Below are 16,232 nucleotides of genomic sequence, written 5' to 3' on the forward strand. Positions count from 1 at the left end.
TGAGTGTGTTTGTGTGTGGCAGGGAGGGTGGAGCTATGTAAAAGGTAAAGGGACCCCTGACCATTAGGTCCAGTCGTGACTGACTCTGGGGTTGCGGCGCTCATCTCGCTTTATCGGCCAAGGGAGCTGGCGTACAGCTTCCGGGTCATGTGGCCAGCATGACTAAGCTGCTTCTGGGGAACCAGAGCAGCGCACGGAAACGCCGTTTACCTTCCCGCTGGAGTGGTACCTATTTATCTACTTGCACTGATGTGCTTTCGAACTGCTAGGTTGGCAGGAGCAGGGACCGAGCAACGGGAGCTCACCCCATCGTGGGGTTTTGAACCGCCGACCTTCTGATCGGCAAGTCCTAGGCTCTGTGGTTTAACCCACAGCGCCACCCGCGTCCCAGCAGGGTGGAGCTAAGGAACACCAAATACAGGCCAATATTTACAAGCTTCTCTTCCCACACCCCCATTCCATGTGAAAACGGGGTCCTTTACCAATATCAAGGGGTCTTGCCTTTCCGTCATTTGTAATGTGAGCTCTTCTCTGCTGGCCTGAACTCTCCAAGCCTCTTTCAATAAGCTGCATTTATTTTGTGGCATCGATTGCTGGATCTCTGCCACCCAATCCATCTCAGGCAGGATGCTTCCGACTCTGAACATCTTTAAAAAACCTGCACTCTTAAAAGGAGAACTTGCCACAGACGAGCTTCTTCTTACCAGGATCCATCAGAAAGAGACGAAGGCTGAATGTTTGCAGTGGGGCAAAGTGCAAAGAAAGTTTTATTCAGTTCCGGGCCGGATAGAGGCCACTTCTAAGACGTGGAACTAGTTTATCAGCCACTCCCCCTCTCACTTTCAGGGAACCAGAGAACTGTAGGCTAGAGACCTGCAACACTGATCTTTCGGTCATTTGCCAAACTATAGTTCTCAGGATTCTTTAGGCAAGGCCGCAATAGTCACAATGAGCATCAAATCCATGTACATTTTCAGCGCACATACATATCTAATACACCTTCGAAAGCTAGAAAGGAACTTCTGTTTGAGAGACAAACTTTACAAAGTCCAGAAAATGATCAAAATGGGGGGGGGGGGATTATTGGGTTGTTTTTGATTATGTCTTTTGTGTTTTTATATTCTGATTTTATGTTGTAACTGCCCTGAGACTTGCAGACAAAGGGTGGTATACAAAACAAACAAACAAACAAACAAAATTATGATGATGATAATAATAATGATAATGACAAAACTACTACTACTACTACTACTAGGGACGCAGGTGGCGCTGTGGGTTAAACCACAGGGCCTAAGGCTTGCCGATCGGAAGGTCGGCGGTTCGAATCCCCGCGATGGGGTGAGCTCCCGTTGCTCAGTTCCTGCGCCTGCCAACCTAGCAGTTCGAAAGCACGTCAATGTGCAAGTAGATAGATAGGTACCGCTCCGGCGGGAAGGTAAACAGCGTTTCTGTGCGCTGCTCTGGTTCGCCAGAAGCAGCTTAGTCATGCTGGCCACATGACCTGGAAGCTGTACGCTGGCTCCCTCGGCCAATAAAGCCAGATGAGCGCCGCAACCCCAGAGTCGGCTACGACTGGACCTAATGGTCAGGGGTCCCTTTACCTTTACTACTACTACTACATCTTTGTGTTGGTGTAAGTCAGCTTTTTTTAAAGCCCCATGGATCACGCCACCCACTGGGTATTGGCTAAAATCACCTGGCATGATCCCAGGGGAACGGCCAGGACTTCTTGCTCCTCCCCCCCATTTTAACCCTGTCAGGTGAGCTCTTGGGTCCCGCGTGCAACCAGGACCTTCTGTTATGAGGATCCCATCTGCCAGAACCTACCACATCTCACATATGGGTGGTAAAAACTTATATTTCTTCTCTCTTTGGTGATCACTCGTAGCAGAGTAAGATTGTCTTCCATTAACACGGTTTTAACAATGAGTCTGTAAGTGACTGTGGAGGCCAGTTCTCGATCCACACATCCTTCCACAGTGAAGACATTGGTTCCCGGGCGGGAGTTGATCACGGTGTGGATTTCCCAAGCGTGCCTTCCTCTTAGCACGTTTCTCCCTTGCATCCTGAGTTTGAGTGTCTTCAAAGTCCATGACACCTTTGGTCAAGGCTGTTACTGGAGCACTCGCAGGCCAGTGTTTCCCAGTTGTCAGTGTTTATACTACATTTTTTTAGATCCAGCGAGTGAGGATAAAAACGTATGGCACTGGGAACAGAGGGACAGTCTTTTGCGACCCCTGCTGATGGTTTACGACTTCCCTATTCACCAATCAGGACTAAGGAGCCCAACCTGGAACACTGAATCAGCAGAAGGGTGGTTCTAGCTGGGCTGAGTTCGATGAGGCACCCAAAACTGGAACAGAGCCATAAAACTGCCTGCCACTGAGAGTGCTGTGTGCCAGGCCCGTGAAGGATTGCTTTAATTATTTGAATTTAATTTTATATTTAATTTTAATTAAGGATTTTATTTGATTTTTTACTAGGAATTGGTGTTTTTGACTAGGAAGCAATTCCAGAATCTTTATCTTCTGGGACCATTAACTAAAGGCAAAAAACAATTTATGTTCAAAATATTGCAGTGAATCTTCTGCAGTGAACTCCTGTTTGGGATTCTAGTCAGGCAGCCCTCATCTTCTTATTTTCTTTTTTTGCCCAAGTGATATGCTCCATTCCTCACTGGCTGTTTCATTTTTAAAATATTTTTGAATGCTTAAAAAAATTATAGATTTTTGTACTTCTTTAAACTTTGAGATTTCTCTGAGAATGCCGTTTCGTCTCGGTGGCTTTGTTCTGGATAGATAGGTTCCTGCTTGGCAGGGGGTTGGACTCGATGGCCCTTGTGGTCTCTTCCAACTCTATGATTCTATGATTCTATATCCATCATCACTCTCTGCCTGAGTTCACTATTAGAAGGTCTGATTAAAGATGACATCTGAGCTTTTCTCTATCGGCAACCACAATCGCCCAGCACAGACTAGAAAGAAGGTTTCCTAGGACAACCCAAAGCAGACCTGAACCCTCCTGTACATCTTATAAGGCAGTGGTTCTCAATTTTTTCTCTCTGGGCCACATTTTAAGAATACAAATTTGCATGTGCCACATGCAATTTATTTTTCACCGATAAGAAATACATTGGAAAACAAAAAGAGCCAACTCCTAGCAGTGCTTGATTTATAACAAAGAACACAACTACTTTATACTATGATCATGGGACATCCAGAAAGTATAAAACAATGCAGCTACATAAGAACACGAACCATTCTCAAAATATAACTATAAATGAGCCTTTTACATATGTACTGAAACTCAGTGAAAGGTGTAAACTTGCTTTTCCTGGATAATCTCATTTAAAGGTAAAGGTACCCATGACCGTTAGGTCCAGTCACGGACGACTCTGGGGTTGTGTGCTCATCTTGCTCTATAGGCCGAGGGAGCCGGCGTTTGTCCGCAGACAGTTTTTCCAGTCATGTGGCCAGCATGACTAAGCTGCTTCTGGCGAACCAGAGCAGCGCATGGAAATGCCGTTTACCTTCCCACTGGAGAGGTACCTATTTATCTACTTGCACTTTGACGTGCTTTCGAACTGCTAGGTAGGCAGAAGCAGGGACCGAGCAACAGGAGCTCACCCCATCGTGGGGATTTGAACCGCCAACCTTCTGATCGGCAAGCCCTAGGCTCTGTGGTTTAGACCACAGTGCCACCCGCATCCCCTGATCTCATTTATATTAGATCTAATCCGATTGAAACAAACTCTCATCTCACCAGCATAAAGAAGCCTTTCTCTTTTCTGATTTTTTATTCGTTAGAGTTGAAAATCCCTGTTCACAAACTAATAATAATAATAATAATAATAAATATATACCTGGTGTGTGCTGTAGGAGGGAGTGAGAGAGGCAGGGGGAGGCACCAAATTTTAGTGTCACACATGCTCAAATTGTGACTACTGAATATAGGAAAGTGTGCGGGTATGTGTTTTCCTCTCTGTTCCTTGGGGGCGGCTGATGCCTCCCTGGGGGAGGGCATCATGCAGCACCCAAAAATCCAGATGTGCCTATGGACCTACAAAGGTGGGTGACCTCTGTCCCAGAACGATGCCATGTCAGGCACATGGTAGGAAATTTTAAAATAAAGCTAATTGGGGTGCCACAGTCCAAGGTTGCTGAGCACTGACGCTGGCCCTATCCTGCTCTAATCTGCAGCATTATCATGTGGCTTCTACTATTGCCTTCCTAACAACAACAACAACACACAAACAAACAAATTATTTCTTCCACCTGCCTTGCCCCACCCTCTGCTTCTCAATGTGTATTGTATTGTTTTATGTACTGTGGCTTGCCATTGTTTTATATGGTTTAGATATTATTGCAACTGTTGAGTGGATTTCTGTTTAACTTTTATATGTTGATATTATTTTATACTATTCTAATGACTGTTGAATGTTACTTTTTTGATGGAGGTTGCCTATTTTAAAGTTATGTTTTATTATCACATTTTTGCATTGCATTAGATTGTTATAAGATGTATATTTTTTGTTTCTTCAGCTTGTAAACCGCCTTGAGTATTGTAAGATAGAAAGACAGTATACAAATTAAAAATGATGATGGTGATGATGATATTCCTTTGACATCTGATGGGAGGGCATTCCACGGGGCAGGTGCCACCACTGAGAAGGCCCTCTGCCTCGTTCCCTGTAACCTTGCTTCTCGCAGGGAGGGAACCGCCAGAAGGCCCTCGGCGCTGGACCTTTGAATGCCCTTCTATTTGCCAACAAATTTCATGTTCCCCGAGGTGTCCAATTATCTGGGCAGGGTGGTATGTTATGTTGTCAAAAGTCATGCATCAGACACATGGGCCTGGATAGCATTCTGCTCTGAAGTATTTAGAAAGGGAATATCAATCTCCATCGCCTGTGCTGGCTAAACGCCGCAGCTGCCAACTGCGAGGGTCATGTTAGGGTTGTGTGTGTAATACGTTTTATGGGGTCAGCAAGCAAGCTGCTGAAATATTGCAGAGCTCCAACCTCTGCCAAGCCTCTTAGCCATTAGGTAACTGGAGGTAGAATCCTCAGGTCTTCCAGAATGTCAAACTTCTTTTGATTGATCCCATTCATTTCGCAGCCATTGTATGTTGGCATATGCCACATCCAATCCATTAGCTGTGTGCATTCAAATGCACTTAAGTTTTTATTGCTTCTAGTTCTGTGTCATCAGCAAAGAAAGGTAAAGTTGATCTTCATCTAAATCACTGTCACGGATTATTGCGATTGATTACAACAAGCAAAGAGAGCTTTTTCAAGTTTAAAAGTTATGCTCCTTTTATTTCCCCAAGTAGTAATCTGTGCTGTTTAAGTTATTGCACTAGGGCTGCGTCTGAAAATACGGTGTATATTACATTCCTTGTTTCAAACATTTCTTTTAGTGTTAGCTTCTCTCTCTCTCTCCCCCCCCTCCCATTCTCTGTCTTGTTCTGCTTTTATTTCTTCCTAGTGCTTACTTTGTAAGATAGAATAGAAACTCAAAAAGGCTGTTTGAAGACTTTCTTGAGTTAGTTGGGGGTCTTCTGAGTGTGCCATCAATGTGTAGAGCCAAACTTGGCCCTCCAGCTGTTTTGGGACTACAACTCCCACCATCCCTGGCTAACAGGACCAGTGGTCAGGGATGATGGGAATTGTAGTCCCAAAACAGCTGGAGGGCCAAGTTTTGGCCATCACTAGTGTAGAGGCACGAGTCAATTCTGTGTCCAGGGCATCTGTCTACCAGCTCCATCTGGTACACAGGCTGAGACCCTACCCGTCTCGTCAGAGTGTCAAATGCTCTGGTTAGCTCCCACTTGGACTGCAATGCGTTCTACGCTGGGCTACCTTTGAAGGTGACTTGGAAACTACAACTAATCCAGAATGTGGCAGCTAGACTGGTGACTGGGAGTGGCTGCCAGGACCATATAACGCTGGTCCTAAAAGAATTACATTGGCTCCCAGTAGGTTTCCAAGCACAATTCAAAGGGTTTTGCTGAAAGCCCTAAAAGGCTTCCACCTCCATCGTCCAGCAGATTCTAAACAGATAAAGAGCTGATTTTAAGTATGTGATTTTAAGAAGACACTTGAAGGCAGTCTTGTTCAGGGAAGTTTATAGTGTTTGATGCTGTATTGTGTTTTCACTATTTTTTGTTGGGAGCCACCCAGAGTGGCTGGGGCAACCCAGTCAAATGGGCGGCACACACACACACACACGGAAAAGTAAAGGGATGTGGGTGGCACTGTGGTCTAAACTACTGAGCCTCATGAGCTTGCTGATCAGAAGGTCAGCGGTTTGAATCCCCGTGACAGGGTGAGCTCCCATTGCTCAGTCCCAGCTCCTGCCAACCTAGCAGTTTGAAAGCATGCCAGTGCAAGTAGATAAATAGGTACCACTGTGGTGGGAAGGTAAACGGCATTTCTGTGTGCTCTGGTTTCTGTCATGGTGTTCCATTGCGTCAGAAGCAGTTTAGTCCTGCTGGCCACATGACAGAGAAAGGTGTCTGTGGACAAACACCGGCTCCCTCAGCCTGAAAGCGAGATGAGTGCCACAACTCCATAGTCGCCTTTGACTGGACTTAACAATCCAGGGGTCCTTTACCTTTTACCTTTCCCTACCTTTTGTGTACAAATAAATGTGGTTGATTCATTACCTTGTTATTATAGACCTCTGGTAAGGGAACTTTATATGCAGGAACAGGAGATTAAAAGCAAGTTAAGAAACCACAGTTTAGTCCAAGGCGCAAAGGACATAATTCTCATGAACATGGTGAGCAATGTGCTGGCGTGCCAGGCAGTGTCTCCTTGTTATTCAGGTGAACGGCAGTTGTGGGCTGGTACACTGGCCAGTTTCTGTCTCCTTCAGCATCAGCATGACATCACAATGGCCTGTGTCTCTCCTTCTGGTTGGACACATCTGTGTGAGAACACAGTGGCCAGTCTGTGAAATAGGCAGCATCAGCATGAGATCACAGTGGCCAGTTTTTCTCCCTCAGGTGGCTAGCATGGGCCACAGTGGGCAGCCCCTGTCCTTCAGGCAGGGAGCATCATCTTGTGGGGAGAGGCATTCATTCCTCTTCGTTCCTCTGATGGAAGGCTGGTAGCTCTCCAGATGTTGTTGGACTACAACAACCCCCATCGCCCCTGTCCATTGGCCGTGCTCTCTGGGGCTGATGGGAGTTAGAGTCCAAAACATTTGGAGGGCATCAGACTGGGGAAGGCTGGCGTCATCAGCAGATGGTGCCAGGGCAGTCTCAAATCAAAGGATATTAAATAGATGGCTTGAGAACAACGCCACTGTCAAGGGAAGTAATAGTACCACTCTATTCTGCCTTGGTCAGACCACACCTGGAATACTGTGTCCAATTTTGGGTGCCACAATTTAAGAAGGGTGCTAGCAAGCTGGAATGTGTGCAGAGGAGGGCAACGAAGATGATCAAGCGTTTGGAAACCAGGCCTTATGAGGAAAGGATGAAGGAATTGGGTGTGTTTATCCTGGAAAAGAGAAGACTGAGAGGAGATACGATAGCCATCTTCAAATATCTCAAGAGCTCTCACATGGAAGATGGAGCAAGCTTGCTTTCTCCTGCTCTGGAGGACTCGAACCAATGGCTTCAAGTTACAAGAGAGGGGACTCCTACTAAACACCAGGAAGAACTTTTTGACAGGGCTGTGGAACGGACACCTTCAGAAGGTGCTGGCCTCTCCTTCCGTGGAGGTTTCTAAGCAGAGGTTGGCTGGCCAACTGTCATGGATGCTTCAGTTGAGATTCCTCTGGTTACGTGAAACATATTCAATAGACACACAAGACCTAACCGGCTGTAAGGTAAAGGTAAAGGTACCCCTGCCCGTACGGGCCAGTCTTGACAGACTCTAGGGTTGTGCGCCCATCTCACTCAAGAGGCCGGGGGCCAGCGCTGTCCGGAGACACTTCCGGGTCACGTGGCCAGCGTGACATCGCTGCTCTGGCGAGACAGAGCCGCACACGGAAACGCCGTTTACCTTCCCGCTAGTAAGTGGTCCCTAATTATCTACTTGCACCCGGGAGTGCTTTCGAACTGCTAGGTTGGCAGGCGCTGGGACCGAAGGACGGGAGCGCACCCCACCGCGGGGATTCGAACCGCTGACCTTTCAATCGGCAAGCCCTAGGCGCTGAGGCTTTTACCCACAGCGCCACCCGCGTATTCAACCGGCTGTACGTTTGAATAAATAAGGTATACTATTCATTGTATTAAATTGTAGATCTCAACAGAAGTAGTTCATAAAGTTCAACGAAGAAAGCAGACGACCCAGGGGATCAGTTCATTCTCTAATCATATGGGTCACTTTAAGAAAGAAATTTTGTATCTGTGGATTGCCAACACTTGTTACTCAAATCAATATTGTGCTTGTCCATATAACTCTACTTTGTAAAAGCTGCTGCTTACACCAGCTATTACTATGCTATAAGATCCACTGTCCTGTGATATCTTATATGGTATGTACGGTTGTTGATGGTTTTTATATTATCTTTGTTGTAAAAATGTGAGAGATTACGATATTGTATTTATTTGCATTACCTAGAGTTTGTACTACTGATGAAGCCCAGGACGGCGAAACAAGGCTAATATTCTGGAAATCCTTGTCTTACGACTCCGTGAAAGGATTCTGTGGAACTGTATCAACCTTTCGTGTGGATTGTTGGACTCTATGAACAGACAGGTGGAATAGACACACATATATGGACCTTATGCACGAACTGATTAGAGAATAAACAGTATACCTTATTTATTCAAATGTACAGCTGGTAGGGACGCGGGTGGTGCTGTGGGTTAAACCATAGAGCCTAGGACTTGCTGATCAGAAGGTCAGTGGTTCGAATCCCCGCGACGGGGTGAGCTCCCGTTGCTCGGTCCCTGCTCCTGCCAACCTAGCAGTTCGAAAGCATGTCAAAGTGCAAGTAGATAAATAGGTACCGCTCCAGCGGGAAGGTAAACGGCGTTTTCGTGCGCTGCTCTGGTTCGCCAGAAGCAGCTTAGTCATGCTGGCCACATGACCCGGAAGTTGTACGCCGGCTCCCTCGGCCAATAAAGCGAGATGAGTGCCGCAACCCCAGAGTCGGTCACGACTGGACCTAATGGTCAGGGGTCCCTTTACCTTTTTACAGCTGGTTACGTCTTGTGTGTCTATTGAATATATTAGTTGAGATTCCTGCATAGTAGGGGGCTGTGCCCTTGGGGTCCCTTCCTACTCTATGATTCCAGATCATAACCCAGATCAGTACGGTCTCTTCTGATCTGTTTGGTCTACCCTGACGCTCCCCATTATCACAACCAGGAGCTGTGCACACAAACTGGATGAGATTATTCTGCAAAGCGGTGGGCAAGGGGCAGTGCACTTAGCTCACGGGGTTCTTCCATCAGGGCTTTCTTTTGAGTTTAAGGTGTGTTTCCTGCCTCTAAGGATCTTGTAATCTAAAGTGCGAAAGCAAAGCAAACTGTTAATAATTAAAGAGCCTTCAGGCCTTTTACTTGGATTGAGGTGGGGGCTCAGAGACCATTCTATTTTTAAAGTGTCCATATAATGCTTGCTCTAGCAATATTGCCCTACAGGGCTTTGAGCTGAAGTTTTTATCAGGCAGATGGTGGGAAGAGTGAAACTGAGAGTAGGTGGCAAATAATGGTGTCTTTCTTGCTGAGGTGCCATCTCCTCCAGCAGCTGCGGTAGTCCTGTTCTTGCTGCAGGAGTCTCTGCCTTAGATTCAGCCAACGGAGATGGGTTTGGGAAACGCTGTCCAAGGGGTTTTACCAGTGGCATAGCATGGGGTGGGGCACAAGGGCGGTTGCCCCAGGCACAAAATTCTTCTTCTTGTTGTTGTTTGGTCGTTTAGTCGTGTCCGACTCTTCGTAACCCCATGGACCAGAGCACGCCAGGCACTCCTGTCTTCCACTGCCTCCCGCAGATTGGTGAAACTCATGCTGGTAGCTTCGAGAACACTATCCAACCATCTCGTCCTCTGTCGTCCCCTTCTCCTTGTGCCCTCCATCTTTCCCAACATCAGGCCACATGACCTGGAAGCTGTATGCTGGCTCCCTCGGCCAATAAAGCGAGATGAGCACCGCAACCCCAGAGTCGGTCACGACTGGACCTAATGGTCAGGGGTCCCTTTACCTTTACCTTTATGTCACTGAGTTAGATTGTCTTTCATAAACACGTTTTTAACAATGAGTCCGTAAATGACTGTGGAGGCCAATTCTGGACCCACACGTCCTTTCACAGTGGGGATATTGGTTTCCGGGCAGGAGTTGATCACGGTGTGGATTTGCCAAGTGTGCCTTCCTCTTAGCACGTTTCTCCCTTGCGTCCTGAGTTTGAGTGTCTTCAAAACCCATGACACCTTTGGTAAAGGCTGTTCTCCAGCTGGCCAGTGTTTCCCAGTTGTCGGTGTTTATACTACATTTTTTTAGATTTGCCTTGAGACAGTCTTTAAACCTCTTTTGTTGACCACCAGCATTACGCTTTCCATTTTTAAGTTCGGAATAGAGTAGTTGCTTTGGAAGACGATCATCAGGCATCCACACAACATTGCTTTAGCACTGGTGATTGGTGATTGATGTGGTTGGGGAGGGAATGGCAGACTTTGACTGACTCCTTTTGTTAGCAGAGAAGGAGCCCTTCCATTCACAGAATGCAACAACTGCAACCCACCTACTGTTGCTACTAACTTGATATATCAATGAATGTCATAAAATATCCCCAAACCAAAATATATATATTGTAAGCTGCTCCAACTCAGTTTTGCATGTTATAAATTTCTCCAGTTTTAACTTGTCTAGCCTACTTCTAATACATACACAGTCTACGTTCATTGCACATTTTATTTATCTATTCTAACTGGCATTAGGCAATATAGTGTATTTCTAACACATCACAAGTCTACCATCACATCACAGGGCAGACGGGCAGCAAGTTGGTTGCTGATCTAGATATCTCTGTGAGGGCAGGGTTTTTGTTTTTAAGTGAAATCTGTTTCTTCAAATCTGCATCCAGCACTCTCTTCTCCTTTGCCAAATGAGACATTCGCCGCAGCCAGCAAAGATCCTGGCCTCTCTTGGCAGGAATTCATCAGCCAAAATAGGAATGGGTCCAGGTAGCAGGTGGCCAGTCCTCACGCAGAGAGAATGATGCAGATCAACAGGGCAAGACCCAGCTATTGACATTGCAAACCTCTTGATGCGGGAACAGTTGTCGGGGGGAGAGTTCATTCCTAGTAGCTGTGGAGTTAATCAAGTGAAACTGAGATTTCTGCTAGCCGGTCTTCTTTCTGAATGCTTGATTATAGGAAGGCTGCTGCCTTCTGAGTTGAACCATTGGCTCACCTAGTATTGTCTATCTACACTAAAAGGTAAAGGGACCCCTGATCATTAGGTCCAGTCGTGGCCGACTCTGGGGTTGCGGCGCTCATCTCACTTTATTGTCCGAGGGAGCCGGCGTACAGCTTCCGGGTCATGTGGCCAGCATGACTAAGCCGCTTCTGGCGAACCAGAGCAGCGCACGGAAACGCCGTTGACCTTCCCGCCGGAGCGGTACCTATTTATCTACTTGCACTTTGACGTGCTTTCGAACTGCTAGGTTGGCAGAAGCAGGGACCGAGCAACGGGAGCTCACCCCGTCGTGGGGATTCGAACCGCCGACCTTCTGATCAGCAAGTCCTAGGCTCTGTGGTTTAACCCACAGCACCACTTGTAGCTAGCAGCAAATGTCCAGGATTTCGGACAGGAGTCTTTTGCACCCCTGCTGAGAAAGGCCAAGAATTGAACTCAAGTTCTTTTTGTATGCAGAACACGTGCTCTGTCACTGAGTTATGGTCATTCCCCAGTTATTAAGAAGAATTAAAGAAGTTCTGTGCCAGTGAGTGATGTCCACTAGGAATGGGCGATATCTGCTTTCCAACGATATGATATATCATCAGCTAAAAATCATGATATACCAATACAGTGGTACCTTGGTTTAAGAACAGCTTATGAACAACTTGGATTAAGGACGCCTCAAACCCGGAAGTAGGTGTTTTGGTTTGTGAACTTTGCCTTGGAAGCAGAACAAGTTTCGCTTTCTGTTCAGTGTGTTCCATTTGTAAACTGAGTCCCCCGCTGCTATGGGAAAGCACACTTTGGTTTAAGAACGCTTTGGTTTAAGAACCAAGGTTCCACTGTAAACCAAGGTTCCACTGTATATCATGATGTCTGAAATAAGTATGTAACTATGTAGAGGTGAACAGGGTAATGTCCTGGCAACTGCTACTACTTAGTAAAACAAATACATTTTTACTTACCTTTAACATATTGTTACAACTGTTATTTTATAGCACAGACCAACAAGGAGAGCAGGAATCAGGAGGGATGTGATGACTTGCTTCGTGGCTTTTCCCATATCACAATTTTTTACATAGCGCATGAACACATTGTGATTCACGATACTTTGCCACATCCAATATTACGAAACTGTTACCACAATGTGGACTTCAAACTGGTTTTGGACGATGTTTTGATACATCACTCAGCCCTAACGTCCACTACAGTTGCCCAAGAAGGGTCTACACAGTCATAAAGAACGTTTAAAATAACAAGACAATTGCATATAAAAACAGTTTTTTAAAAAACTATAAATGTGAAAAACAGTTTAAAACCTAACAAAAATCTCTACAGATACAGATAGAGATTGTTGAAATTCCAAGACAACAATGCCCATTTACACCACAAAGAACTCATAACCCACCTACTCTCAGCAGCCAGAAGCATCATAGCCAGACACTGGAGAGACCTGTCAGGAGTAAGTATGGACCAATGGTACCAAATAGTATGGGAAACAGCCCTACTAGAAAAATTAACTAATAAACTGAAACTGACACGGGGACAAACAGAAGAAGACGCCTTCACCCCGGTATGGCTCCCCTTTATCACATACACAGCCCAACAGGACAAGGACAATAATCCACCAACAGCATACAAATCAATATGGCTAACCTGATCCAAAACACCCACCCACCTCACTCACACACGAAAACAAAGATCACCACAGCCAATCACAAGCAAACAATCACACCCTAGGCCAACCCCACTCTTACCACCAAAGGAACACAAGTGAACAACACAAGCAACGCTGACACCAAACTCTACATACATTAAACATAATAGAAACACCGCCACCCGACCCCACCCCCATCCATCTTCTCTCTCTCCACCCCCCTTTCTTTTTTCTTTTTTTTCTTCTCCCCCTAATGCCTCAACAAATGAAACGGATTTGTAAAAATGTTACATGGAAAAGAAAAAAATACGAGGCATTATACTTACTTCTGTAAAACAAGAAAATCCTTAATAATAATAATAATAAAGATTGTTGAAAGAGACACATCCTTACCAGATGCTAAGAAGCGAATAGAGAAGGCATCAGTCTGATACACAATGGGATATTCCACTTTCTCTAAGCAGAGAAACCTTGAGACCTCAGTCCTGTATACCTGAAGGAGCGTCTCCACCCCCATCGTTCAGCCTGGACACTGAGGTCCAGCGCTGAGGGCCTTCTGGCGGTTCCCTCATTGTGAGAAGTGAGGTTACAGGGAACCAGACAGAGGGCCTTCTCAGGAGTGGCGCCTACCCTGTGGAACACCCTCCCTTCGGATGTGAAGGAAATAAGCAGCTATCCTATCTTTAAAAGACATCTGACGGCAGCCCTGTTCAGGGAAGTTTTTAATATTTAACACTGTATTGTTTTTAATACTTGATTGGGAGCCGCCCAGAGTGGCTGGGGAAACTCAGCCAGATGGGCGGGGTATAAATAATAAATTATTATTATTATTATTGAGACAAAGTAGTTTGCCTCAAATAAGATATTTTGCCATCTGCTAGATCTCCCCCATCTACTTCTCAGAACGATTTATTTAGCAAAATGTATATACCGCTTGATTGTAATAATGCCTCTAATAGTTTGAAAGCAGGTTATTAGGCCATTTTTCTATTTCATCTGCTAGAAACTTAGTAGTACTTTCCTGCGCTGCTTTCATATACTTTTTTCTTTTGCAAAGAAATAAAAATGCTCTCCCAGCACATCTCTTTTATTGCAGGGTCAAATTTAGCCATTCACTTGATGCATCTTAAGACGTTCCTATTCCTAGGATTATTAAGCTTTCCTTCGGATCCATGAAATGCTAGTTTCCATTCAGCCACTTAAAGAACAATGGCAGAGATTTTTCAAATATCTCTCTTCAGTATTGCCCTTCAGACTCAAACAAATGAAATAGCTCCTGTGTGTGATCGGCTTGTCAATTCAGTTCTTACCGTCCTGGTCTTTTCAAAAGGGGTGATATTTTTAGTGTGAGCATTGCTAATAATAATAATTATTATAATTACAACACAACACTATAGTGATTTTAAATGTTCTAAGTGCTATAACAGCCATGTAAGGTAAGACAGTATTATATCCTGCAAATAGTGCCTGAGTTCATGGCAGAGAAGATATTTCAACCCTGTACTTCCTGATGCATCACTCAGACTTTTAGGTAGTATGTTACACAAGCTCTTCTAATGAGTGTCAAATGCTATGTTTTTCTGTTTGTAGGAATGCTCCCCTATCATGTCTGAACCTTAACAAAGCTAGCGGCTCATGTGCCTTCTGCATTTGAGGGCTTACACTTGTATGGACGTGGGTGGCGGCGGGACGTGGGTGGCGCTGTGGGTTAAACCACTGAGCCTAGGATTTGCCGATCATAAGGTCGGCGGTTCGAATCCCCGCGACAGGGTGAGCTCCCGTTGCTCGGTCCCTGCTCCTGCAACCTAGCAGTTCGAAAGCACGTCAAAGTGCAAGTAGATAAATAGGTACCACTCCAGCAGGAAGGTAAATGGCGTTTCTGTGCTCTGCTCTGGTTCGCCAGAAGCGGCTTAGTCATGCTGGCCACATGACCCGGAAGCTGTACACCAGCTCCCTCAGCCAATAAAGCGAGATGAGGGCCGCATCCCCAGAGTCGGTCACGACTGGACCTAACGGTCAGGGGTCCCTTTACCTTTTTACTTGTATGGAATATTTCATACAGTTTTCTTTGGAAAAGATCACTCATTTTTGCATGCAGAATTGGCTGCCTTCTGGTGTTTTCCCTGCTTGCAATAAAATATAAAATATAAAAAGCAATTGCAGCAGCAGACTTTGTAGTGTGGGTTCGGAAATAACCTGGGGAAGACCGAGTTTATCCTGAAGTCCCATGTGTGTGGGGAACTACAAGGAAAAACAGCTTACTGCCTGAGTTCAAAAAAGTGTGGGGGACTTGACTCACTCTTTAGCCAAAACAGAGTTTAAAACACAGATCTATGCCGCATTTCCAAGGCATAGAAAATATAGGTTGTTAGACCTTTACATTTCGCAGTATTAAGTGCTCACAGTTCTTCCCTGCCCCAACCCCTCTCGGTGTGAATTTGGTGAGTTTGGTAAGTTTAAATGCTTTCCATCACAGGTCTCACTCATGCATTGTTCGACGCTACAGCAGAAACACAGGCAAAGTATTCTTGGTTACAAAATGCAGGAATTAGTTTCAAGCACATGGTCTGAGTATGGCCTGGAGTCTCAAACATGGTTCAAAAAGGAGGGAGGAAGATGAAGGGAACAGGAAACAAACAACGGGGTGAGCTGTACGCCGGCTCCCTCGGCCAATAAAGCGAGATGAGCGCTGCAACCCCAGAGTCAGCCACGACTGGACCTAATGGTCAGGGGTCCCTTTACCTTTACCTTTTCAAAGGTAAGGGTGTGTGACCTAGCTGTACCTTCTCTAGGAATTGACCATTCTGTGGTCCTTAAACTTTTCTTACTGGCAATTATGTACAGTCATATTTGGCTGCATAAAATCTCCCACAGTGAGGTCCTTTATTTAGCAGTATCCTACTAAGCCCTTTCCTTTAAAGCCTTTTTGGACTTTTTTGCCACTCTGACTATGGCATTCTGAATAAGCCCCTAATTAGTCAGGCATTCCCTGCAGGGAAAGTTTTGTTGGTGCATAGCCTTTCCACAAAAAGGCACGCTCAAAAAGGAATGCATCTCAGAATCAACCATTGCCAGAATGATTTCGTAATGACATAGTAAAACAGCATCATATCAAATACAGTGGTACCTCGGGTTACATACTGTCAGAGCTGGCTCCTGGTCCCAGCTCACCAAGGACCAACGCTAGCCGGTAGTAAAGTATCAAGGTCTTTATTGA

At 45.5% G+C, this 16,232-nt stretch overlaps 1 protein-coding gene and 1 long non-coding RNA gene across 2 annotated transcripts in view; one reads left to right on the plus strand and one right to left on the minus strand.

Annotated features, from left to right (window-relative positions):
• Positions 1 to 16,232, minus strand: part of LOC310673564 — a 349,698-nt gene that overhangs the window by 283,147 nt on the left and 50,319 nt on the right. The window lies entirely within an intron of this gene.
• FGF18 (fibroblast growth factor 18) overlaps positions 6,836 to 16,232 on the plus strand; it is a 223,655-nt gene continuing 214,258 nt past the window's right edge. Inside the window, exon 1 of the mRNA XM_083431999.1 lies at positions 6,836 to 7,049. Coding sequence (XP_083288125.1) covers positions 6,886 to 7,049 — 164 coding nt within the window. The 5' untranslated portion in view covers positions 6,836 to 6,885. The remainder of the gene's footprint in view (positions 7,050 to 16,232) is intronic.

This window comes from Podarcis tiliguerta, assembly GCF_965153285.1.
Source record: "Podarcis tiliguerta genome assembly, chromosome: 3".
Classification (NCBI taxonomy): domain Eukaryota; kingdom Metazoa; phylum Chordata; class Lepidosauria; order Squamata; family Lacertidae; genus Podarcis; species Podarcis tiliguerta.